General features: G+C 41.0%; 2 protein-coding genes across 3 annotated transcripts in view; both read left to right on the forward strand.

Moving 5' to 3' along the window:
* slc8a2a (solute carrier family 8 member 2a) overlaps positions 1–5,295 on the forward strand; it is a 28,845-nt gene extending 23,550 nt beyond the window's left edge. Inside the window, exons 9-13 of one of the 2 annotated variants that reach the window (XM_026181059.1) lie at positions 1,042–1,154; positions 1,409–1,432; positions 2,654–2,753; positions 3,569–3,835; positions 3,973–5,295. In XM_026181059.1, the coding sequence (XP_026036844.1) occupies positions 1,042–1,154; positions 1,409–1,432; positions 2,654–2,753; positions 3,569–3,835; positions 3,973–4,349 (881 nt within the window). In that variant the 3' untranslated portion in view covers positions 4,350–5,295. The remainder of the gene's footprint in view (positions 1–1,041; positions 1,155–1,408; positions 1,433–2,653; positions 2,754–3,568; positions 3,836–3,972) is intronic. The other variant, XM_026181060.1, reaches the window with a different exon arrangement.
* Positions 5,296–12,582: 7,287 nt separating this feature from the next.
* Positions 12,583–25,787, forward strand: hnrnpl (heterogeneous nuclear ribonucleoprotein L). The gene is made up of 14 exons (XM_026181069.1): positions 12,583–12,925; positions 13,379–13,497; positions 13,852–14,089; positions 15,773–15,858; positions 15,975–16,071; positions 16,162–16,234; positions 20,912–20,947; positions 21,217–21,285; positions 21,410–21,660; positions 22,421–22,542; positions 22,648–22,849; positions 24,646–24,703; positions 25,146–25,241; positions 25,363–25,787. The coding sequence occupies exons 1-14, from the start codon at positions 12,764–12,766 to the stop codon at positions 25,419–25,421; spliced, it is 1,668 nt and encodes a 555-aa protein (XP_026036854.1). The 5' UTR covers positions 12,583–12,763; the 3' UTR covers positions 25,422–25,787.
* The last annotated feature ends 512 nt before the right edge of the window (positions 25,788–26,299 follow it).

Raw genomic sequence — 26,299 nt, forward strand, 5'->3', positions numbered from 1 at the left:
GGTCCACTTGTGATAACATTCTACATGCATGCATACAACTGGTGACAGGACTGATCTTGCTATACTAAAGTGAGAAAGCGATATTACTATTACTAATGTGATATGATTAAAACATATGATTAATACAAAAGAAATCTGCCACCACAAGCATTAAGAGCTCCTTTCATTGGAACTATGGGGGCCAAGCCTATTTCCTGAAAAACAACCCCACACCATAATCACCCCTCCACCAAACTTTACAGTTAGCACAAAGCATCAGACAAGTAACGTTCTCCTGGCAACCACCAAACCCAGACTTGCTAGATAGAGAAGCATGATTTGTCTCTCCAGAGAACATGTCTCCACTGCTCCAGAGTCCAGTGGCGGTGTGCTTTACACCACTGCGTCTGACGCTTTGCATTGCTCCGGGTGATGTACGGCTCTAATGCGGCTGCTCGGTCATGGAAACCCATTCCATGAAGCTCTCTACACACTGTTGTTGAGCTAATCTGAAGGCCACATGAAGTTTGGAGGTCTGTAGCGATTGAATCTGCAGAGAGTTGATGACCTCTGTGCACTATGCACCTCAGCGATCTAAGTGTCCAAGTTTCTGTTGTTCCCAATTGCTTTCACTTTGTTATAATACCACTAACAGTTGCCTGTGGATATATTTATCAGTGAGGACATGTCATAACTTGTTAGACAGGTGACATCTCATTGCAATACCACAGTAGAATACACTGAGCTCCTGAGTGTGTTTGTGGAAGCAGTCTGCCTGCCGAGGCGATTGAAACACCTCAATATAATAATTTGGATGGGTGAGTGAATACCTTTGGCAATATAATGTAATTGATGCACTGTACTGTGCACTTGTCTTCCCACTCTGATGGCAAAATTTACAACCAGTTGTAAATGGTTAAAAATGCAGAAGCTACTATATAACATGTTGCATTGTGCTAGTGTGCTATTTTTCTTCACCTTAGCTTCAACTGAGGTTAAGAGCACGTGTGTAAGATATCATTAAGGCTTGAATAGTGATCTCCTGTCTGCTCTCTCTCACAGTGAATCCCACCCCTGAGGAGGAACAGGCCAGGAGGATCTCTGAGATGGGAAAACCCATTCTTGGAGAGCACAGCAGGCTAGAGGTCATCATAGAGGAGTCCTGTGAGTTTAAGGTGTGTGTGGAGTGAGTGGGGGGTGTTTGTTTCTTATATTATGATGCTCATACAAGTGTTACACTGCAAGTAAAGTGGCAGTTACTGACATGAAGTTATGTTAAACACATGCAGCCTGAAGATTGACAAATTAAACCAGAACTTTACTTGCAAATTTGGACAAATTCCTTTAAAAACTTTGAAAAATAAATGTGTAAGATTGTACAAGTATGTGGTTTTCTTCACTAACCTCCTGCTGCCTTGTTGTGCGTCAGAGTCCCAATGGAGTACTAGACCAGGTACAGTTTCTACTCACGCGCTGTTTGATACTCATCTGCTTCCAATCTATCTATTTTATTTCATTCCATGTACCTTTATTTCCCATACATAGAAGGAATGTATGTGTACATTGTGTATTGTGTAAGCACTGCTTGACTAAGTCCATCTCATTTGGTACTGTGTTTATACCCATCAGCCACTATATTAGGTATACCTGTATAATACCAGGTTCAAACCCCTTTTGCCTTCAAAAATACATTTATTCTTCATGGCAGAGATTTAGCACGATGCTGGACGCATTACTCAGTTTGGTCCATGTTAACATGACAGCATGACTCAGTTGCTGCAGATTTCTCAGTTTCAAATCTCTTGAAAGGTACTCTGCTGACTGTGGAGACCGTTTGAGTACATTGAACTCATCGTTATGTTTAACAATCAAGTTTGAGATGATTAGAGCTGTGTGACAAGGCACACTATCCTAACACTTGGGATTATAAAGGGATGAAAGTGTGCCAAGAAAAAATGCCTCATAATATTATATCATTACTGCAGAACTAAACTGTTAATACAGGGTAGGATGGATCCACCCTGCCAGATTCTGACCATCCAAATGTGGCAACAGAACTAATTAGACTGATTAGACCGGGCAACAATGTGAGTTGCTGCTGCTTTCCTATCCGCTTGAAACAGTCTAGCTTTTCTGCTCTGACTTCACCAGGGCAGTTTCACCCAGAGAACTGGCACTCATTGACCAGTCTTTCTCTGACCGTTCTCCTTAAATTCTAGTGTGAAGGAAAATCCCAGTGGATCAGCAGTTTCTCAAACAACCACACCACATTCAGAGTCACTTAAATCACTTTTCTTCCACATTCTGATGCTCTGTTTGAACTTGAGCAGGTTGTGTTGACTCTGCGTACATGCCTAAACGCTTTAAGCTGCTGTGTGATTGGCTGATTAGATATTTATGTTAAAGAGCAGTTGAACAGGTATACCTAATTAAGTGGCCAATATGTGTTCTTATTCTCAATTAGATAGATGAATGATCATTTAAATAGTATTTATTCTTTTTGGTGTCGGGGTGTGTGTTAAATAACAAAACAAGTTAAAATGAAAAGACATTTGAGACGTGGTTTGAAAAAAGTCTTGAAACTGTGTAATGTGAACCCATCTGTTGTGTATGCATCCATGTAAGCAATGATTGTTTCTGCTTGATTACCAACATATTTAATTTGTTGCAACAGAACACTGTGGACAAACTGCTCAAGGATACAAATCTGGCCGTGGTGATTGGTACGCGCTCATGGAAAGAGCAGTTCATCGGGGCGGTCACAGTCAGTGCAGGTCAGTGGCATCTTTGTATTTATTTATTGTTTTGTGTTTTTCTCATTTTTTTGGAGCTTCACTTGTAAATTTCTGAAATTCAGGTTTGCCTGTGAATCTTTATGCATGAAATTTATTGCACTGCATGTAATTTTATTACAAGACTTTGTGAACGTTATAATTAAGACTTGTACTTTTGAAACCAGGTATGGACACAATGTGGACTGGGAAGTGTGGTAATGTCTCTGTGTTGTAAATGGTAAATGGCCTGTATTTGTATAGCGCTTTACTGGTCCCTAAGGACCCCAAAGCACTTTTACACAACCAGTCACCCACCCAGTCACCCACTGGTGATGGGAGCTACATTGTAGCCACAGCCATCCTGGGGCGCACTGACAGAGGCGAGGCTGCCGGACACTGGCGCCACCGGGCCCTCTGACCACCACCAGTAGGCAACGGGTGAAGTGTCTTGCCCAAGGACACAACGACCGAGACTGTCCAAGCCGGGGCTCGAACCGGCAACCTTCCGATTACAAGACGAACTCCCAACTCTTGAGCCACGATCGCCCCCAAACAGAACTCTAACTTCAACAATAAACTTTTGGTGGTTAAAACTGACTAGTGTACAGTAAACGTCGCCTTGGCTCATGGATGTGAAAGATTTAAGATGCTTTAAATACTGATAATATTTTTTGATGCGTTGGGTCTTACAGGGTTAAAGCTTCATCTGATACTATGAAGCGGTCTGTGATTGGCCCAAAGTGTGATTGCAGGTATTGACGTCTTCTCTTTTTTTTGCCGTGTTTGATTTACTTTCTCTGTGTCTTGGTAAACAGGTGATGAGGATGAGGGAGAGGAGCAGCGAGTGCCCAACTGCTTCGACTATTTCATGCACATATTTTGTATCTTCTGGAAGATCCTGTTTGCTTGCGTCCCACCCACAGGGTACTGGAATGGCTGGGCGTGCTTCATAGTGTCAATCACTGTCATTGGTATTTTAACAGCCATTATCGGAGACCTAGCCTCCCATTTCGGGTGCACCGTCGGCCTGAGAGACACTGTCACTGCAGTGGTCTTTGTAGCACTGGGGACTTCTCTTCCTGGTTAGTGAGGTGTTCTTGTTGTCATAGTTGTTGTTGTAAACACTCTTGTATTGCAGAAGTTTGAATTAGGAAAGTGAATGTAAGAATGTACAGCTGATTAGCCTCATTCTCTAACTTGACTGTTTTTTTTTTTCCAGACACCTTTGCTAGTAAAGTTGCTGCTACGCAGGATCAGTACGCAGATGCGTCTGTGGGAAACGTGACAGGAAGTAACGCAGTTAATGTGTTTCTGGGCATAGGTGTGGCCTGGTCTGTGTCTGCCATATACTGGGAAGTCAAAGGGAAGGTTTTCCGTGTGGACCCAGGATCACTGGCCTTCTCTGTCACGCTTTTCACCATTTTTGCCTTCTTGTGTATGGGAGTGTTAATGCTTCGCCGAAGGCCGTCCATAGGTGGTGAACTAGGAGGCCCACGCGTCCCCAAAGTCCTTACCTCACTGCTGTTCTTTGGACTCTGGTTCCTCTACGTCCTCTTCTCTAGCCTGGAGGCCTATTGCCATATACAAGGCTTCTAAATGAGCACAGCTGTGGAGAGTCATGCCTGCACAATAACACACACACACAAAACTCCCACTGATAAACAGTTGCCGTCATCATTTGACATCTGCTGCCACGGTTTAGAAACATACGTATACACACCACAGATTCAACCACGGAACATCCGCTGCCGGACTGTGAAATTATTGTGACAGCACTCCTTCATTTTCACCTCATGAAGTGCAGCGACTGCTTTTTAAGAAAGCAGAATAGATGTGAAGTCGCTGGATTTTGCTTGATACCTGGAGACTCGCATCCTGGATGCCCAGGATTTGGTCGTATGTCTCCCCACACCTGTAGAGTCTGGGTCAGAGCTTATTTTACAAGATGACTATTTCAGGCGTTTATATACAGTAAGCTGCTCAGATACATAACAGTTGGAAGAACACTACTTTGCTTCATATGTTTCTCTCGCAAAAAGAGAAACTTTGTTTGTTAGTTCATTGTTGTCAGTATTCATGAATCCAGGTGATTTGAAGGAAGACTGCAGGCCACTCAGTAGCAAGTGAGCTTTTTTGACAGTCCACAGGAGAAGCAATAAGCTGCTGTTATGAAATATCTCCCACTGCTCAGTTGTGTGTCTGTGTTGCGTTAGGTGACATGAGGCACTGTTTGATGTTTAGCGCTCTGCACCTGCTTAGTTTGATCCCACTGTAGGCATTGATAATAGCAACACTACATGGAGCCAGTATTGAAATGTGAAACTGATAAAAAGTTACACGATGAATTTCTCATAAGCACCTTGTGTCTGCCATTTAGTTTGACTCCTTGAAAACAACGATTCATTCACCCCTGAAGTCTTATCTGTTTATTTATCAATGGTGTAATGTTATTGTATTTCTAATTTTATGAATTTGACTGTTATTGACAAAAGCACGTTGTAATTTATTGTAAGTTGTCATAATTACATTTAAATTTTAACTGCATGTGTCTCGATGAGGTTTGTCTTCAAGTCCACGTAAGTAAGCATGATGGTATGACTTATTGGGGTTATACACTTACCTGTTCTGTGTTTAACAGATGCATTTTAAGTTTGTGCACCCAAAAAACATGGAAAGTGAGGTTAAAAAATATTTTTCTCTTAAAAGAAAGAAAAATCAGTACATAATATATAATTTAATATAATATAATAACATGTCATGCAGGTCGGACCTCAATTAAAGCCTAAAAAATTCACTATCTGAGATTTTAAGCAGAGCAAGATGAGTTGCTGTTGCTGGGGAGCAACTGATAACACCTCTTATTGTAGAGAAAAGTCACTGATAGCATTAAATGGTATGTGAAGAGGAATGTCAGCGTATTTTGTTTCCTTTTTTCTTTGTTGATTGATTAGAGGGAAGGTTTGTTTTACGCTATTGTTCTTTTTTTATTAAACATAGAAAAGAATGGATGATCCACTCACTGAAGAACGACAATGTCCTTATTTATTGAACCTGTGAAACATGGGGGGGTTAAATCACCTGCGATAGGTCACATGACCAAGACCAGTGACACTAATATCCAGTGTAAACCACGTCTTATACAAGACAAAGAGTTGACAAATAATCGTCAAGTAATACATATTACCTTGGCATGGGTCAGTTAAAGATGGTGTTGACTTTGAAGACGAAAATGTTTAAATAAAAACACTTTATAAAAGACTTTCTACAACCCAGGATTCAGTAGCTTGTAGAACCATATATAGCAGCCTGAAGCAGCTGACTTTATCAGTCTTTGTTGTGGTTGTGGTTTTAGCCCACTCTTCTTTAAAGTATTGCCTAAGTTCACTGATGCTTGCAGGCATTTGTGCCGCAGTATTTCAACAGGGTTGAGGTCTAGACTTTGACTGAGCTTTGGTTCTTTTCCTTGCTGCTGTGTTTGGGATCATTGTGCTGTTGCATGATCCAATTTGGGCCAAGCTTCAGCTGTATTACAGAGAGCCTCACATTAGACTGCAGAGTTCATCATTACTGACTGTTACCCAAGGTACCCAGGTCCTGGGACTGTAAAACAAACCCAAATGAGCAGATGTTCGTGATGTGCTGCGATTACCTTTAGCCAAACATGAAGATTTTTTTTCTCAAGCAGTCCACACCACAAACAACAGTAAAAATCGCATCTAAACTTCACAGCATCAGGAGACTCACAAAAAAATCATAGAAGTATTCATTGTGCATCAGATGTTTTCCTGATTGTTTACAACTTGTTAACTGCACTTATGCACAGGGGCTGCTGCTTGCTGTATCCTGCAGTTATGGCAGGTGTATCAGATGAAACTAGGTGCACGCTTCATTGGCTTTGCAAGTGATGGTGCAGAAAAAGGTGTAAAAAGACCAACCTTTATCTGACTCATTTTCCTCACTGCATCATTCACAAGTTACAACCTGCGATTCAAGACGGTGCAGAACACGTGAGTCAGTGCGAGTCTCTTCTGACTGATGACTGCGATACTGGCATGAGTTGTTAAGGATATCCTGAACTTTCCTGTTGGTAAGTTCTGCTTTTTTTGCTGCTGTTAGCCAGCAACGGTGAAACTTCCTTTGAAGTGGATCAAATGTGGGAAAGAATAACTCCCCAGGAAGAAGCATCTGGCAGGACTAGGCTCAGGGAGGGGACTCCATCTGCAGCGAGGGGTTTGGGGCGAGAAAAGACAGGAGAGATAAACACGTAAAAATGATCAAGCTGTTCAGAGGGAAAGTTTGATTTTTAGGACACTTGAGTACAACATTAGCCCACTGGCTTAATGTTAGCTTATAACCAGCTGTTGTTGTTTAGCTGACTTGTTGTCAGCTGTCTTCAACTGCTGATAATAAGTGATAATTGTGATGTCGAGAATAAAACCATAGCCATATTTATTGACGTTTTCATGTCTTAGAGCCCTGACTCCAGGAAGAGGATGATGTTTTATCCAGATCACGCTCTGTCTTTTCTTCACGTTTTCACTTCTTTGGTGAAGGGACTCTTTTTTTCAGATAATAAAGGTATGGTTCGTCATATCTTAAATGTTAAAATTTGCTTCCACAGCATGCAAACGTGTGCAATTTCTTACTGGCCATATGTTCAGTATTTAGCCACATACAAAAAATATGATCAAAGTATTCAAAATGGGAGAGCAACATGGCCACAAATCAGCACCTGCTCCTATGTATTTATAATGAATGAACATATGTCTATATGAAAATGTTTCGAAACATATAGCCATGACTGAACGGCACCATCTACTAAGTTTGACAGCACATGCAACTCCACTTGTATGCACAGCAACCTTGTGCAGCGCAACATTCAGTCTGGTTGGTGTCTTGTATTGTCAAGCTCTTGAATTGTTCAGATCCGCTATAACACGCATGCACTCAAGGAAAACTGCCCAAGGATACTTCAAAATGCAAACTGGAATACCCAAAGATTGATGCACCGACCTTCCAATTAGTAGACAACCTGCTGAACTGACCGTATACATGCATGAGGCTGTTTTGAGATGACTTCCAAGCTGCTATTAGCAATACTTAAATACTTAAATACTTAAATACTATCGAATCCCAGTTGGGATTTGATAGTGGATTGTTTACTTTATTTATTTGAATATTTTACACTAAAGGAAATGTGTTTATCTTGTTACTGTATATCTTTTCTGTCTTGTAACTGTCCTAAACACTGGACTCCTGTTGAGAGTTACATTATTGCTGCAACAAAATCTTACTTGCGATGATCCAAGGCAAGGGTTCTCATTGTGTAGCCTGCAGGCAAGGAACCACAGTAATGTTTCGTGCAGTCTGTGAGTGCCACGAGAACAGTGTGCAAAATTGTACATTTTATCCATAGCTCAACAACAGCCTCAAATATTTAATGCACATCCATTTGATGTGAGAAGTTTTAATTAATAGGTGAAACGTGCACATTTAAGCTGATTTGTTTCTCACATCTGTAACCAGATAAACATAAAAAAGACAGAAGAATAAATCATATCTTCTTGTGTGTCTATGTGAGTGATATTATGAAATGACAAAAGTGGAAATAATATTTTCAAAGCAAATACAGAATGCCTGAGATTTTCATAGAATTATTTTCCAGGTCAGTAATAAGGACAAATCTACCATAAGCTGGTAGGTATTGGTACATAGAAAATTGCCAGAAATGAGCAAATAAGTGTTTAATCCTCAAAATTCCCCAGTGGAAACTGTACTTGGTGTTTCACACCCTGTTTGAATTCTACTAAAATCATGTGGTATTCAGCAGGCCCTAAAATTCTAATAAAACCTCAGACATAACAAGACATAATATATATCACTCATTATTCATTTGTCAAGAACTAAAGCAGAACAAAGAAGCATTTGGAAGTGCATCCTTGCTACTTTTATAAGAAGAAGAGAGTAAATAACACCTAAGTGCTGTTAATCAGATACACTTGATTAATCTTCATCAATAATCTTAGTTGCTGCCCATCAGTTTGGCAAGGGTTACATGGACAATTCGAAGTCCATCATTATTATTAAGATTATTCACAAGTGAAAATTATTTAAGAGAGTTGCCAATCTTCCCAGGACTGGACGTCTCATCAAATTCACCGCAGGGTTGTCCCATGGAGTCCTCAGTTACTATAATAACCCCCCAGTTAGCATTCTTTTATGTTAGCTTAAAACCTGTCTGTCTTGCCTGGAATTATTTCAGAGCTTAGAGGCAAAATCCACATCTGTGTGTGTGTGTGTGTGTGTGTGTGTGTGTGTGTGTGTGTGTGTGTGTGTGTGTGTGTGTGTGTGTGTGTGTGTGTGTGTGTGTGAGAGAGAGAGCATCTCCCTAAACCAACCTGCACAGAAGGAGCGTATGGTGACAACTTTGTATGTGCAGTGAAGGTCAGGAGGCTCCTCCTGGTGGCTGAAGAGTATGTTGGAGGGCAGTTATAACTGTGTTCTCTGGGTGTGACGCGCTGAGAGCAGTTGGGTTGTCTGAACAGATTTGTCTGATGTCCACTCGCAGCTGTTCCAGGAGTGCCGGAGACACTGCCCTGTGAAATGGTGAAACACAGATTCTATCATTTTGGAAATAGAAAAAAACCCTGTTGTTTTATTTTCTAATGTTTCTAATTAAACCCACGGTTTTGTAGGCAGAGGACAGTTACAGGCACCATCATTTACAGTAATGTTTGGAATGATGTCATCAGGGGGCGTTGCTCTTGAAACACTGGCAGCTTAGCCCAGCCCTGTAATTGTTTGGATTTTCACTTGATAAAAATACCTTTTTAAAGATGTTTAGTATATTTGATAGTAAAATCAGGTCAAACTGTCTCACAGCTCCTGCTTTTACTGTGTTATAATTAAACTTTGTCATCTCTGTCTTATCTGTTCTCCTCTTCTTCCCCTTTCCTGCTCTCCTGGTGTCTCATCAGTCTGCTGCACTCTTAATCAGAGCTGCACTCTCCTCCTGTTCTCTCTCCTGTCCTGGTTGTAAAAAGAAAGCATCACCCTGAGCCAACCTATGCAAATCTCACATACTTTAAATCTGAAAGGAAAACAGTAAGTACTTTAATACTCACTCTCAATACTTAGAGAGAACAAAATGCACAGTGGAATATTATCAGTCATGGATTAGCCTCCCCAGCTTCCAATACTCACAGCTCCTTCATTGCTGACCATTTTGAGTCAGAATAAATGAATATTAAGACAATTAGGCTGCATAACACTGTATCCACACAAGTGTTTTATAATTACAAATACGTGCCATAAGTATGATACATGCGATTAGCAAAGAACCATTTTCATGGTCTTAGAGGACGCACGTTATGTATAATACATAACAGTAATATTACAGCTGAATCTGATGTTTTCACAGTGATTGGCTGAATATGCTCCATGGATGCATATTTCCATGAATGATATAGTTCGGTTTTCTCCCATAACATTAACGTGGTGTGGCTTGCTGCAGTACAATTCTAATTCTAATTGCATTTTTGTTGTAACCCACACCTAATTTGTTTTTATTTTGTTATCCTCCTTCATTCACTTTATTTTGCTGTCTCTGTTTTTCTGATGGGGACGTTACTTTGCAACCAAACATCCAGAGATATTAATGAAGGAAACGCTCTTTTCAATTCACACATCTTTTCATTCCAAATCCAAGACCTTAACTGGTGAAAAGGGCAAATTTAACCCTTCCACTAATATATTTTATAATTGCTTGATTATTTCTATTCATTTTTTTCATTAATGTGCTGAATTTAAATGTTGCTGCTGGACTTAGAGTATTGTCTTTTTTCCCTCAGGGCATCTTTGTATGTAAAAGCAGAGAATGTGAGTCCTGTAGCTCAGATAAATGTCTCCATTTCACAACACAGTTTACTGTTGCTGAACTTTCAACAGTGGCTACAACATTCACACATCTGGAACTTCTAGTACTGAACATGTGAATTATTTTGATCGATTATTTAGATAGATACTTACACTAATATTGGCCCAAGAAACATCCCAAATAGACCAAATCTGATGATGCCATAGCCCCGACACTACATACTGCCCTCTCGCACCTGGAGAAGAGAGACACATATGTGAGAAGGCTGTTTGTAGATTAGAGCTCAGCATTCAATACCATCGTTCCCTTGAAGGAAACTGCAGGATCTAGGACTGAGCAGCTCTCTCTGCAGCTGGATCCTCAACTTCCTGTCTGACAGACACCAAGTGGTCAGACTGGGCAGCATCACCTCATCCCCCTTCATAATGAACACTGGTGCTCCACAGTGGTGTGCACTGAGCCCTCTCCTGTACTCACTCTACACCTATGACTGCACGGCAACTAGCAACTCCAACATCATTGTGAAGTTTGCAGACGACACAACAGTGGTGGGTCTTATCACCAAAGGTGATGAGACGGCTCAAAGAGAGGAGGTCAGCACCCTGACGCACTGGTGCCAAGAGAACCATCTCACTCTCAACGTCATAAAGACAAAGGAGTTGATAGTGGACTTCCGGAGGTGTAGAGAAGCACGTACCTCCATCACCATCAACGGTGCTGCTGTGGAGAGAGTGAGCAGCTTCCGTTTCCTAGGTGTATGTACATCTGGTGGAGGATCTCACATGGTCAGTTCAAACATCAAAACAGTGAAGTGACTCTTTCTCAGGAGACTGAAGAGATTCGCCATGAGCCCCCGCATCCTCAGGACCTTCTACCGCGGTGCCATTGACAGCATCCTCACTGGATGCATCACCGCGTGGTGTGGCAACAGCACCGCTTACAACCGCAAAGCTCTCCAGCAAGTGCTGCGGTGTGCTGAAAGGATAATTGGAGGTGAGCTGTCCTCCCTCCAGGACATCTTCAGGAAGCTGTGCAAGGATGATCAAAGACTCCACCCACCCCAGTCATAAACTGTTCAAACTACCTCCATCTGCCTGATGGAGGTACTGCAATATCTGGGCCCAAACTAGGAGACTGAGGGACAGCTTCTTCCATCAGGCCACCAGACTGCTGAACAGTGACACTTCATAGGCACCTCACTCTCACTTACCGGAACTTCAACACTATGCCTATTTTACATATATGTATATATGCGCAGACCAATGACTGTTTTCTACAGTAATTGGTGCAGACACACACACACACACACACACACACACACACACACACACATAAATATTTGTCATATATATTAGTAATGTGCATACATCCTTAAAGTTGTACATGTATTTATTCTTATAATTCTCACATTCCTGCCCTTATATTCGCTTGAAGCTTGTACACAAGAATCTCACTCTCATGTGCTGTACCAGTGTACCATTAATGTGACGTGACAATAAAAGTGATTTGATTTGCCAGGAGGGGCCACTGGTGGGTAGGCAGCAAATTTGGGGGGTTGACCAGTGCCCCCTTGTATAATAGAATATCTATTTGATGGAGACAATCAGACAGATAAAATTCTTCTTCTCTTTCTGGTCTTGCTCTTGTTCAATCACCATTATTTCATCATATTAAATATGTGCTGGAAGCAAGAAGTGATGTGAAATTACAACTTTTTAGGCTCAAGTTTCTAAATGTTCTGTTTTTCACTGTTTTTTGATTGTAGATTAAAACTAAATTAAAGCGTTTTTCATACAATCATTGGTTCTAAAACATGAACAAAGGGATCAACTCCACCTCCTGTCATGACATTAATAATTGACAGGCAAAAGTGACCAATAGGAACATGCTAAGCGCGAGCCACTTTCTTGTTGCATTCAAAGGTCATCATGGGAAAAAGAAGCTTCATAGCACATTAGTCGAAACGACATTTTTTTTTAATGTCGAACGGACATTCACAGAGAGAAAAATGTTAGTCATTCGAATCATCGTCTCACATGCAGAATAAAATATGACTTTTTTTATGGGAAAAGGAAGTTACCGGTCTTACACCGTGGAAGTCTAGAGTGGTTTATTGAAAATAGAGCCGTTGCTGATGGTTATGGAAATACCATCCCGTTTTTTCCCACGTATCTGGAATGCAGCAATAGGCCGGCACAGGGGACAGGACAACATGGCTGCTTCTGCGGGCCGATACTACGGAGAAGGTGGCAGAGCAACGAAAAGACAGAAAACTGAAGACGGAGGAATGACAACGGTAAGTGTTTCCTTCTGACTCCGGTAGTTGGTGTTTTAGTATGCTTAAATGGGCCAGTTTTGTTTATCTAAGAAACAAATATACTTTATAGCAAAAGTAGTGCTTGTCTCACCGCTAGCTAAAATTAAGTAGCTAACTAGCGAGCCAAACCAAACAAGCCAATGGTATGGTCAGATTTCGTTTAAGCAACAGTAATTGCATGTTTATTGTGTAATATGAAATAGCTGTTTAATGACACGCAATTTCACTGTGTGTACAGATAGAAGACACGTTTTAGTTTCAGTGTTGCAAAAAAACTCTGTTGCAGTTTAATGTCAGTTTCTAACACAAATCCCCAGTGCAGTTATTGTTAAAGGGCTGATTGACACAGATTGGCTGTTTTTGTGTTGTTTATGTCTCAGCAAACATTATCTTGCGTTTCCTTTTTTTTTTTTTTTAAATGAAAAAAAATAGGAGAGCTACGATGACCCTCACAAACCGCTCCCCTCCCCGGTGGTGCATATCAGGGGTTTGGTGGACGGTGTCATGGAGGCTGACCTGGTGGAAGCCCTGCAAGAGTTTGGGACCATCAGGTAAAAGCTGAACACACTTAAAATGAAGCTTCTCTATCGTGTTTGTCGCATTCAGTGGACTGAGATTGGTGCACATGTCTGATGTCAACCATACACTCCCGTATGTTCCACAGAATATTAACAACTAACAAAAAAAAGGTATTGAGCTGATTTAAATGTTGGTTCTTGTTAATTTCATATCCCCTAACTCAATTTATAACACTAGTTTAGGTTTGATAAGTTATAGGCAAAGTAAGTTTGCTTGTAACTAAATTCAAGTTGTGTAGTTTTAAAATTAATAGGCTGATTGTGCCTTTATTCATTAAACATGGTTCAGTGTGGGAACTATAAATCTTTCTCTTGCTTAATGTCTAGTTTTGTGGTTATGATGCCCAAGAAGCGGCAGGCCCTGGTGGAGTATGAGGACATGAACGGCTCCTGCAATGCTGTTACTTATGCAGCAGAGAACCAGGTTTACATTGCAGGTCACCCTGCCTTCATCAACTACTCAACTAGTCAGAAGATTTCCAGACCAGGAGACTCGGATGACACTCGGAGCGTCAACAATGTTCTGCTGCTCACAATTATAAACCCCATCTATCCCATTACCACGGTAATGTAAAAACATCTTCTTATAATTTATTATTGTATATTCCCACAGATCATTCAGTGAATTCATTGTTAGATATCAGGTATCTGATAATGCTAGTCAGATAATCCATTGAAAATCCCCAAAAGTTGATTCTGTTCATCTGGACGCAGCGTTTTCAGTGGGAGAAACGTTTGGTCACTCATCCAAGTGACTTCTTCAGTCTCAGCTGACTGCAGGTTTCCCCAATCTTATAAACACTACATTTGCATAATGACTGAAACTATCACCAATGAAGAAACAATGGGCTGGGAGGTCAGTTCCTTGATTATTAATATACAAATTCTCATGACCATTGATCAGTAACCACTGATCAAGCTCATTGAATAACAACCACTGATCAATGGCCATGAGTCCCATTCACAGAGAGTTGGGGAATCGCTGCAATCACAGCATTGTAAGATGGCGAAAGATGTACCGTTAGGCCCCCTCCTCGATTCAGAGATCGTCTTTCCCATTTCATGTAAATGGCCTCTTTGACTCAAACCAGCGTTCCTCCCTGTCCAGGATGTTACATCCTCATCATTGAAAGAGTGTCCACTGGCCTGTAGGTGTAAGTAGACTGCAGAGTCCTGGCCTGACGAGGTGGCTCTTCTGTGTTGTGCCATCCGTTTCAAAGGAGATTGTTTGGTTTCCCTGATGTATAAATCATGGCAATCGTCTTGGTATTTAACAGCGTACACTATGTTACTATATTTGTGTTCGGGGACCTGATCCTTGGGGTGGACTAATTTTTTTAGCGCAGCGTGTTTTGGGGTTTGAAAGCCACGGAGATGCGGTGTTTAGAAAAAATGCATTTCAGCTGTTCTGATACTCCTGACACATATGGGATCACTACAGGTTTTTGCTTAGGTAACTGTTGTCCTTCTCTCCTGGATCAGCTGGAGCCGAAATCATTGAAAATGTTACAAGAAGCACACAGTGGAAAAGTCCAAATTCATGACCTGAAGTAATGGAAATCAGGGCTGTAAAATTATAAAAATATTTCTTTATTTATTAACTTCCGAGTCTGTAATCAGTGGCACCTAGAGTAAATGCAGTTAACCTTGCATTAATGTAATGTTTCTGCTCTAGATGTTGCCTCATAGTCGCTGCTGACCAGTCTACAGCTGTATATGGTAGCTGTGCTGGTTAGTTTCCTTGCCTGTATCCTACAGACCCAATCAGAACTTCACATGATTCCATCTTAAAGAATGTTAACTATCCCCAGCTTAGTGAAAACAAACATCAGAAAGAGATATGTGAAATAGTTATATTAACGTTCCTGAAATGTATTTCCAATTCTATTATTTTATATGATTCCAGCTGCTCTAATGAAAGTACTTGTTGTGCTGTGATCTATTCCTATTCCTCATTAAATACTGAGATATATGTCGTATGTTCTTATCCACCCTAAAAATACCTGTATGAGTTTTGTCTCATACATCTGGTCCTGCTTCACTGTTTATCTTTGCTGGTCTCTACAATACTCGTCACTACTATCATCAGTATCTTTTCCCCTTTGATGTCGTTTAAAAAATCTAGTTTTTGACTTTGGGTAAGAGCTTTCAAAGCACTGTGTGTTTGTGTTTTAAAGGTGAAATGTATGTTGTCACATAAAGTATTCTCACGATAGTGATGTATCAATCTGTGTGTGTAACCCTACAGGATGTACTCTACACTATTTGTAACAACTGTGGCCCTGTACAGAGGATTGTCATCTTCAGAAAAAACGGTGTTCAGGCCATGGTCGAATATCCTTTTAGATCATGTTTTTTTTTACTACTCCCACTCAGAAACATCAGTATGTTTCTACATGAGCATTTAAACCTTTATGCAGTCAGACCTCCCCTTAACTCACTGCTTCCACATTTGATTCGGTCCAAAGTGCCCAGAGGGCTAAAGCCTCTCTTAACGGGGCAGACATCTACTCTGGCTGTTGCACCCTAAAGATTGAATATGCCAAGGTAAGTGTCTAACCACCCTTTGTAGCTCGACTATTAATATCAGGTGCTTGTGAGAAGAAAATCATTTTCATCTTGCCATCCTTTCTATAGCCAGCGCGACTCAATGTCTTCAAGAATGACCAGGACACATGGGACTACACAAATCCCAACCTGAGTGGCCAAGGTAACGTGTAGCCCCTGCCTGTCCCTCCCTCTTTTTTTTTCTTTCTCTTTTCCTCTCATGGCATTGTATGGGATGGTTAGGGTTCTCTGCCTCCAGGGGTATTGCCTTTGATCACAGACGAATGGTTTCTTTGACCATGCAGCTCAGCCCTGTCAGAGGCAGTATTCCTGCGATGCCTTCACAGTCTTCGTGCATTTTCTCGCCACACAGCAGGCACAATGTAAGGGCATGAGGAGCAACCTCCAGGGCAGCTGACATAAATTATAGGTTCGTGCATGTGAAAAGCCCATCGCACTAATCACAGCAGCATAAGCAGGCACACCATTCTTCACATAGGTTCACATTCCCTGTAGAGCATGTCACAGCTGCACAATCTCACATCTCTGCCAACTGTAATCCAGTGAACACAGCAGAGGCTGTTACACCAGTTAACCTTAAAAACATAGTGGAGATTTTGTCAGAATTAAATCAGGCTTCCTGCTTTCCAACTGAGTGTCCTTGTTGGACCTGTAGAAGGCATGTGATGATGGGTTTCAAATGTTGGCCAGACTTTGCAGGCTGGAAGGTTGTTGGGTGTTAGCATTGACAGCAGAGACAGTATGTGTCATATAGGGCTGTGCGATATGACCAAAATCTCATATCCTGATATAAAACATTTATCGTGGCGACAACAGTATTTATCACAAAAATATTACATTTTCTGTCAATTCTGTGAATCTCGCTCAACTCGACTTGCGTGAAGTGTTTTCAGCTCGGCGTCGTGTACCTGGAGTCGAGTGTTACATAAGTTGAAACAGACGCAATTTTTCTTTGTGAGTATTTATTACACGGCGTGCTGCAGGGAAAAGCCTGTTCTAAGGTTTGTTTTTTTAGCACCTGACGGCTCTTTTTAGCTTCTCATCCGTAAACACTCTGCATCTTTCACGTGACTCACTGTATTTTGAAAAATCTCAACAGGATCTTGAGCTTTATTGTGAAAGGTTTATGTAGAAAATAAGCAAGCAGACGGCAGAGCCATGCGATGGTTTTACCGTTGTTGTTGCTAACGACAACGCATAAAAACAGTCGCATGTCCGTCCATAGTGTAGAGAAAGAGAGAACTTTAAGAAGTTCTACTGTGACCATCAAAACGATGAAAAGATATTGCCACAGTTTATTTTGTGACACCACGAAACAAACGATAGCGTAAAATGAAACGATAGACGTTTTCATATCGTGATATCGAACAGTCCTAGTGTCATAGTGTGAGACTTAATTTTTTAATTAATTTTCGATGAATGGTTTTCACACGTGTCAAGTATATGATCACTTTTAACAAAAAAAACAAAGTGAAAGTTAACAATATGGAAAGTGATGTGAGCTTAAAGATGGGTTAAATGCAGATTTCATGTGTTATAATCTTGGTGGAACCCAAGTAATTAGCATTTCATGAAATAAATTAAATAAATAGTAAAGCTCCAAAGTTCAGTGTTCCTAATGTGTTTTGCGTACCTTGAGTATTGACGATATGTTAGGACCAGCTCTAGCAAAATTGGTGTAGAATGAAAATGGCTACCTTTTTGGGTAATTATATAAGATTTTTATGCTTAAACATGAGTGTTGCTGCACTGCCAAGTCTGTGACCAGTTTAATACTCTTGGCTGTTCAGATGTCACGGTAGCTGGAAAAAGAAATATTTAACTTGATCACAAAGACCCTACTGCTGCTGTTTGTTCATTTGTTGTTGTTTTTTGTTTGTTTTTTTAAAACCTGATCACAGGCACATGCTTTACTTTGGTGCAGTTGTCTGATGGAGAATTTATATTTTTCACTAGACACTGTAAAAGGTGTAGTTACTTGTCTGACACACAGCCGGAACCACAACATGTACATTGCAAGTTTCATACAGGTTTTTGACATCATGTCCTCATAAGAAAGTTTTTGATATTGCATAGCTTGCACTGCCTTACGACCTAGAGGTACTCCTTGTGTCCTCACGGTGCAGAATCATACAGGCTTACCTCAACCTCTAAGCAGACACAACGGCTTCTACAGCATAACAGCAACCACAACTAATGTAAATCTGCTTTATGGCATACTGTACGTCGGACACAGTGGGGCATCAAATACCGGAACACAACCTCAACTCGGTACTTCCTTATTCCAAGCTCATCACCACCACCTGACATGGGAATCCATTTCATTTTTGATGGTGGGCAGTAGCCACCATTTTCAGATTGAGGGACAGAAATACTCGAAGGCCATGCGAACAGACACCCCGCATATCCACTACAGACTGATGTTGTAGATTGATAAGCATCTACTACCATCACTTTACCACTACAGTACATGCCATCTGCAGAGCTCCGAGGAGTCCCCACTTTGACACAACACATTGATGATGAGGGTGGGGGTCAGCTGTGTGGCCATAGCGACCACACCTCCCAACTGTTGGGATGTGCTTACCCTAACACAACCACAGGAAGCAACAAAGGAGTTTTCAGACACACTCAGCCTGACCAGGGAACAGATGACACCACATATGGGGGCGGTATACAAAAAAGAGGCCATGCTAATACTCCTCATCTCTACCTTCCTGTGCCGAACACCACATGACAACACAGCGATCCGAATATCCAAGGCAACATACAGCTGAACTGCTATGACAGCACATCATATTTCTAGTGACTTATTGTCAAGCTTTGCAAGTGGCTGACAGCTATTAAACCAAATAAACGACATCAAGTGAGTGCCATTTTTACACAAGAAGAAATATCCATGGGGGGTCCATGAAGACACAAGCATCAGACACCTATCAAGCATACAAGCACAGAGGCAAACAGATTACAGATCTTTCCCAAAGCTTTCTGCATTTATGGACTCTGGTGTTCTGTTTTTTTTTTTTGTTTGTTTTTTTCCCCCTGTACCTTCCTTCCCATTTCCCTTCTCCTCTTTGTGCTATTCTTGTGTTGTTTCTGCATTGTTTTCATTTTTCCTTTTTTTTTTTTTTTTTTTTGCACTGGACCATAGTGATGCCTTTAACGCCTCCCGTGTGATGCAGGTTTGGCTCAGTGTGTCTGTGGACTGACAGCCCACTCAATCGGTGCATATGTCCTGCTTTATGGTCAGAGCACGGTAAGCTGGAAATGAGCCTCTAATAGCACAATTTCCAAAAACAGAGCGGCAGCAAGTCAAAACCCAACATGGACGCATGGAAGTACTTTTCTCTCTGGTGGTGGAGATGCAAGGAAGGAAGGAAGGAAAGAAGAAAGAAAAGACAAGAAGAGGGAGAATGAGTTGAGGCTGGAGTCAGAGATTGGCGAGTAGCATCCTTGCTGAAGACTGCCCCCTTTCTTCTCACTGTGTCCCATGCTCCATGTATGGTGCTGTAAGTACTGAAATAAATGAATAATCTAACTTCATGGTTAACAGTTCAAAAGTATTGTGGGGAGAAATCGCGTACTGTTGATTTAAATTGGGAGATGGAGATGTCTTTTATGTAATAGTCACGTAATTCATTTTAAAGAGTACAATTATAGGTTGCTGCAGTACAACACATGAACCGAGCAGTTGTAAAGAATATTTGATCTTGACCTGTGTGTGTAGAGTTGTTTTTTGGATGAGAGATTAAAAGTTTTCACAAAACTTCACAAAGTCCAGTCAATTTCAAAGCATTTTAGACTGTAGTATGAGATAAAAATTTCAAATGTGAGTCACAAGGCAGATCTTTAACTTCTTTTTTTTATATATGTGAAATTTGGTTATCATGCATAATGACACAACAACATGGGAGATGGTTTGTAAGGATGTAATGGAACCAAGTTTTTCTTTTCTTTCTTTTTTTAAATCAAATAGAGAGAGAGAGATATTGATGCTTATATTTTTGGAAAATAAGACTTGACATCTGGTGACTCCTTCCAGATTTCTCAACTCGCATTGCTAGTTTTAATATTTCTGTCAGGCCAATGTAGCTGTCCAACATGGCCAACACTGTGATTGTGAAACTGTCCATGACACTAGGATTATGGGTGTGCTTGAGTGCCGTGCCAGATGTTCTGATGTTTAGGTTTAAATGCACCATTGAAAGCATTTTACATAGAGGTTCCACATGAAGACCTTCATTTGCAGCCTGTAAATAAACAAACAGGTGGCGGAAATGATTGTTTACCACGGATGATGTGCACATAGTGACAAAATTATTACTGAGAACTTGATGGTTTAGATAAGTGATTGCATAGGGAGTAAAGAAGTTCTACCCTAACCTTACAGAGAAGGTGCCTGCTAAACAGATACTGGTTTAAGAGTTTAATTTACTGAGTTTTGGTGAACTGAGCTGAAGGAAAGCCTTCTTTGAACAAAAATAAATCTGTTCGTACTTTTTGTTGAAGTTAAATCAGCCGACGTCGCTGGTTTAATTTTTCACCATGTTATTAGTTTCAGTGCTTGATGTTTTTTCACTCATGTTATATCTGTGTCCTGGCTTGTAATAAATGTATACTGATATTCAAATAGTTTTCAATAAAACAGCAGGTGCTGCTCTTAGCACATTGCGTATTTTACTCTTTGATTTTCTGTTTTAATGTCTCTATTCGAAACAACTGAGCATGTGATGAAATGTGTTTATACAGTGTTGCCAGATTGCTACTTTTTTTCATGATGTTTTATTGGATTTGACGTGTGTCATGTGTACCTGCACAGATGCTGATGGTGAAGGCAATTGGAACAATTCACAAGGTGTGTGCGCTTGTAGTAGAATGGCAGATGTAAGACTTTAAAATTTGAACGCTATCTTTCAAAGTCACTGTGGAAAAAGAAAATCTCCATTATGTCACCTGTAAAACCTGCTGACTGTTTGAACACTTTTTAAAGATTTCAGGCCCTTCAGTTGCATGCCATTCACAAACATGTCCCTTAGCATGTTGTAGCCCATGCAAGGTACCTTTGAGACACGTGGTAAAGAAGCTGTTTGATGGGCAACTTTTTTTTTTTTTAATCTATTATAGATCCCAATGCCAATCCTAACAAACGGCAGAGGCAGCCTGCTCTTCTGGGCGATCACCCACCTGATTATGGTAAACATCGCATAATCAAATTAGTGTGACATGTAGAAAAACGGACACTGCTCAAAATCTGTTACAATTATGTTTGTTTTTTTTGTTTTGCTTGTTTGTTTTGGGGTTTTTTCCCCATCTTAAGGTGGACCACAGGGAGGTTATCATGGCTACAACGATGACAGCTATGGCCCCCCTCCTCCCCATCGCATGGGGCCAGGCATGGGTGGGCGTGGTCGGGGTAACCAGCGCTACGGTCCTGGATATGGACCGCCACCGCCCGAGTACGGTCCTCACGCTGACTCTCCAGTTCTTATGGTATATGGCCTGGAGCCCTCTAAGATCAATGCTGACAAGGTCTTCAACATCTTTTGCCTGTATGGCAATGTAGAGAGGGTAAGTGAAAGCTGACTGAAGCATCAAGTCATTGTTTTGCTGTTAGACCCCATAAGTGAAGGACATTTATAATATTTTGCCATCTTTCCAACAACTGAAAGGGGCGCAAAGAAGATTTGCAGACACGTGAAAGCTTAGCACGCGATACTAACTTGTCAGCCATTTTGGTCGTGTACTAATGTTGAAACATTTTTTGAATATGATCACTTGAGAACAAGGCGATGCAGAATTTTGAAACTGATATATAAACTGATATATCCTTCTAGCTGTATCTGCTAGGAGGCCGAGGGGTAGCACTGAATGCCGCCAGTGTTTTGTTTTGTTTTTTCCACTGAGGGCCAAATTCCAGTTTCCTCAGATGATCTTTTTTGGATAAAGCTTTCATTTCTCTGATGGTAGGTAACACCTTACCTGCTAAGAGGGACAGATCGCTTGTTATCCAAAGCCAGCCAGCTGGCTAGTCTTTTTGTGCTTGATTGCTAACATTGCTAACAATAACAAAAAAAAAAAAGCCTGTTGGTTGTTGATGTTAGTGGGCTCCATTTCTGAGCTACTATGTGATGGTGTAGCTTACTGTTGATGCTGGAAGTGGGAGAAAGACAAGTCCATCCTTCAGACAATCTGAAGGTCTTTTTTGTTTGTTTTGAAAGGTAAAGTCCAATTGCAAGGAGGTGTCGGCACAAAAGTCATCATAAAAAGTTCATGTTTAAATACTGTGTGTACTGCTGGGTAATATTGTTTTAGTCTATTTTTCTTTCAGGTCAAGTTCATGAAGAGTAAACCTGGAGCAGCAATGGTGGAGATGGGAGACTGTTACTCTGTGGACAGGGCCATTACTCATCTGAACAATAATTTCCTTTTTGGACAGAAACTCAATGTTTGGTAAGAACAGAAACAATTTAGAAACATCAGCACAGACTTTTAGAGATAAATTTCTCCCTTAAAAATAAACAACAGATGCAAGACCTCTGGCCTTATTTCTTTCAGTGTGTCCAAGCAACAGGCTATAGTGCCGGGACAGTGCTACCAGTTAGAGGACAACACAAGCAGCTTTAAAGATTTCCATGGATCACGCAACAACCGCTTCACCTCACCAGAGCAGGCGGCTAAAAACCGAATCCAGCATCCGAGCAACGTCTTACACTTCTTTAATGCACAACCCGACATCTCTGCTGAGATCTTTAATCAGGTAAAAAAAAAAAAAAAAAAGCAACAAAGGTTGCTATCTGTGATGGCCAAAAGCATCCATCCAGTGTTGCCAACTTAGCGAGTTTTCAGACCCCTTAGCGACTTTTTTCTTAAAAAGCGACTAGCGACAAATCTAGTGACTTTTTCTGGTGTTATTGAAGACTTATGACGACTTTTTCACATGAAAGCACGTATCACTCTTACTCTCAACAAGCAGCGGGTGCTGCCGTGGGCAACTCGCCCATGTGAAAATGCTCACAAGCGGCAGGTAGTCCTCACGCAGCAGTCGCCCCGAGCTGATGTCAGAGCAGGAGATATTCCCCTATAAAAATGTTCTTTTACTGTTACTTTTTGTGGATCAAAAGGTTTAAAACTAGTTAAAAAGACACACACACCAAAACAGTAACTCCACTAGGGATGGGTATTGATAAGATTTTAACGATTCCGATTCCATTTTCGATTCTGTTTAACGATTCGATTCTTTATCGATTCTCTTATCGATTCTTTTTTTTTTTTTTTTTTAAAGGAGAACACTAAGGTCGATTAGCTTAGAACTTTGTTTTATATCTTCTCTTTGAACAAGATAGAAATTTAGGAGTAACATGGCCTTACAAACCCAGCAGTGAGATCTTAAGAGATCCACAGCCTATGGCTCTTCAATGGGGTGTCACAGGGTCCCCAGGAAAAAAAATTGTAAATGTAAAATAATAAAATAAATATTCTTCTGTAGCAATAACAAAGTATAACATAAATTGTTCTGTGGCAATTACACAAGAATATCCAGTAATGTCCCTGCCTACAATTAAACACATTCACTTACCAAAAATCGGGGGCATCTGCTGTGGCAAATGGGTTCAAGCCTTTTACCACAAACTTAGTCACTGCTCGGTGACATTCGTCTATCCTGGCCTGAAAGGAGACGCTACGGGTAGACTGCAGCGAGAACTGCCAGCATCTGAGCCAGACTCTGTCTGTCTCTCTCATCATGGTCACCTGACCATGATGAGAGAGACAGACAGAGTACATGTACATGTACAGTAATGGCAGGTCTTGTAATAAGGCAGATTGCGCTAACATAATATGCACTGTTAGTTGATTATTTACCTGCCGCATTAACGGGAGAGGACGTGCAAACGTTACCGCTGCTTCTGGGTTGAGAGTCACGAGTCCGGAGCGGAATTAAAAACGCGTGTCATCGCGTGTTTTGTGAGCAAATGCTTTTGCATATTCGTAGTGTTTCCTCCCTTAAATGAAATATCTACTTTGCAAGTTGCCCTGTTGTCATCGGTTCTCATAAAGTATAATCAAACTTTTGAGCGTTTGAGCCGCTTAGGCGCCGTGTTTCCTGCCAGGTAAATGACGCTCCGCAACGTGGTGACGTCATTCGGGGCGACTGGAATCGATAAGGGAATCGTTTGCAAAAATGGCAAACGATTCCAAGGAATTGAAACAGTGGGAACCGGTTCTCAACAAGAACCGGTTTTCGATACCCATCCCTAAACTCCACCAGAGTGCCTATTTCGGGTCACTTTTGCAGGTCCAAAATCCGGATAAAGGAGGAGGGTTGGAATAATTTTTTTAGGGTTTTTTTTTTTTAACTCACTCTGTCTCTTCCACAATGTTATTTCTCTCTCCTACAGCGTCTGTTATAATTACATCGGTAGGACCAATTATGCAAAGATGTCATTTAGCGACTTATAGTGACTCTTAGGACAGCCAATAGCGATTTTCCTTGCTGAGGAGTTGGCAACACTGCATCCATCTCACATTTTCACTGAATCGCGTTTCTGTGCTCAGGTCTGTGATGAACTTGGAATCAAGAGGCCCACAAGTGTGAAACTTTTCACTGGAAAGAGTGAGTAATATGTTGTAAATGGTCTGTATTTGTATAGCGCTTTACTTGGTCCTAAGTACCCCAAAGCGCTTTACACTATACACAATCATCCACCCATTCACACACACATTCACACACTGGTGATAGCAAGCTACAGTGTAGCCACAGCCGCCCTGGGGCGCACTGACTAAGGCGCCACTGGCACCACCGGGCCCTCTGACCACCACCAGTAGGCAACGGGTGAAGTGTCTTGCCCAAGGACACAACGACCGAGACTGTCGGAACCGGGGCTCGAACCAGCAACCTTCCGATTACAAGACGAACGCCCAACTCTTGAGCCACGATCGCCCCACACTTGTTGTCACTAAAGTTATTATCTCATTATTTGGTTGTGCTGTTGTGTACTAACGGCTTTTTAATACAGAAGTGTTATTCAGCATGGTAATGTCATGTGATTTGACAGGTGAGCGCAGTTCATCTGGCCTGCTTGAGTGGGAATCCATCAATGATGCCATGGAAGCACTAGCTATGATGAACCATTATCAGATGAAAAACCCTAGTAAGTATTTAACATGTAGATCAACAAACCAACGTGGTTCTTGGTATGTTGTACATTTGAACCCTTAATGACATTTTCTACATTTTATGATGAAAGTTTTCTTCTGGCTTCTATATTCTAGGTGGGCCTTACCCTTATACACTGAAGCTGTGTTTCTCGACTACACACCATGCCAACTAAATCTTCCTTGAAACCATTTGTAATGTTTTCTGTCTTTGGATAGAGTATACTGCAGCTCTGTTTCACGTACCATTAAAGCTGTGTTGACAATAATTAGGATTAACGTGCTTTAGAAAATGTTACTTAAATTATAATTTTTTAAAATAATTTATTTTACTTTTACCATGTTCTTCAACTTGTTGTTTATTTTGTATGTTCACAACACTACGTTTGATCGCCCGCCACCTTCTGTCTTTTGGTTATTAAATAAAGCCAACAGTAACCATAATGTTGCTAATAATTTAACCAGTGTCACATAATCAGAGATTGTGTTGTATTATTTCTTCAAATCCATTCTTGAAAATAAAATGCATTCTCTCAAATCAGTTTTATTCATATTGCTCCAGTTCAAACTTACAGTGTAAAGCACCTTGAGATGACTCTAAGTCAAATACCCTACAATATTATAGAGAAAACTACAACAATCAGACTATTTCTTGTAGCAAAGCACTTGATGATATTGGGAAGGAAGAAATCCCTTTTAACAGGAAGAAACACCTGGCAGGAAGAGATCTGCTTCAGCTGGCTGGGGATTGTAGGGAGGGGATAGTTGTCATAACATCAAATATACAAGCACTTGTATAAAATGAAGAGATATGGGTATAAATTGGATTAATCCTGTTCTGTGTGTGTGGACCTGACCCAAGTGGATGATTAAAGAGTCTGATAGCGGTGGGAAGGAATGACTTCCTGTAATGTTCCCTCAGACAGCTAGGTTGAAGGAACCTAGTGCATCTTTCTTACTGCCTGTCCTAACTGCCCTGCAGGTGGGCAAAGTTGCTACTCAGAGCTGTGTACCTGAGACCATATGAATATCCACTCTCACTGACAACAGAAAA

Source organism: Astatotilapia calliptera, chromosome 10 (genome assembly GCF_900246225.1).
Source record: "Astatotilapia calliptera chromosome 10, fAstCal1.2, whole genome shotgun sequence".
Taxonomy (NCBI): domain Eukaryota; kingdom Metazoa; phylum Chordata; class Actinopteri; order Cichliformes; family Cichlidae; genus Astatotilapia; species Astatotilapia calliptera.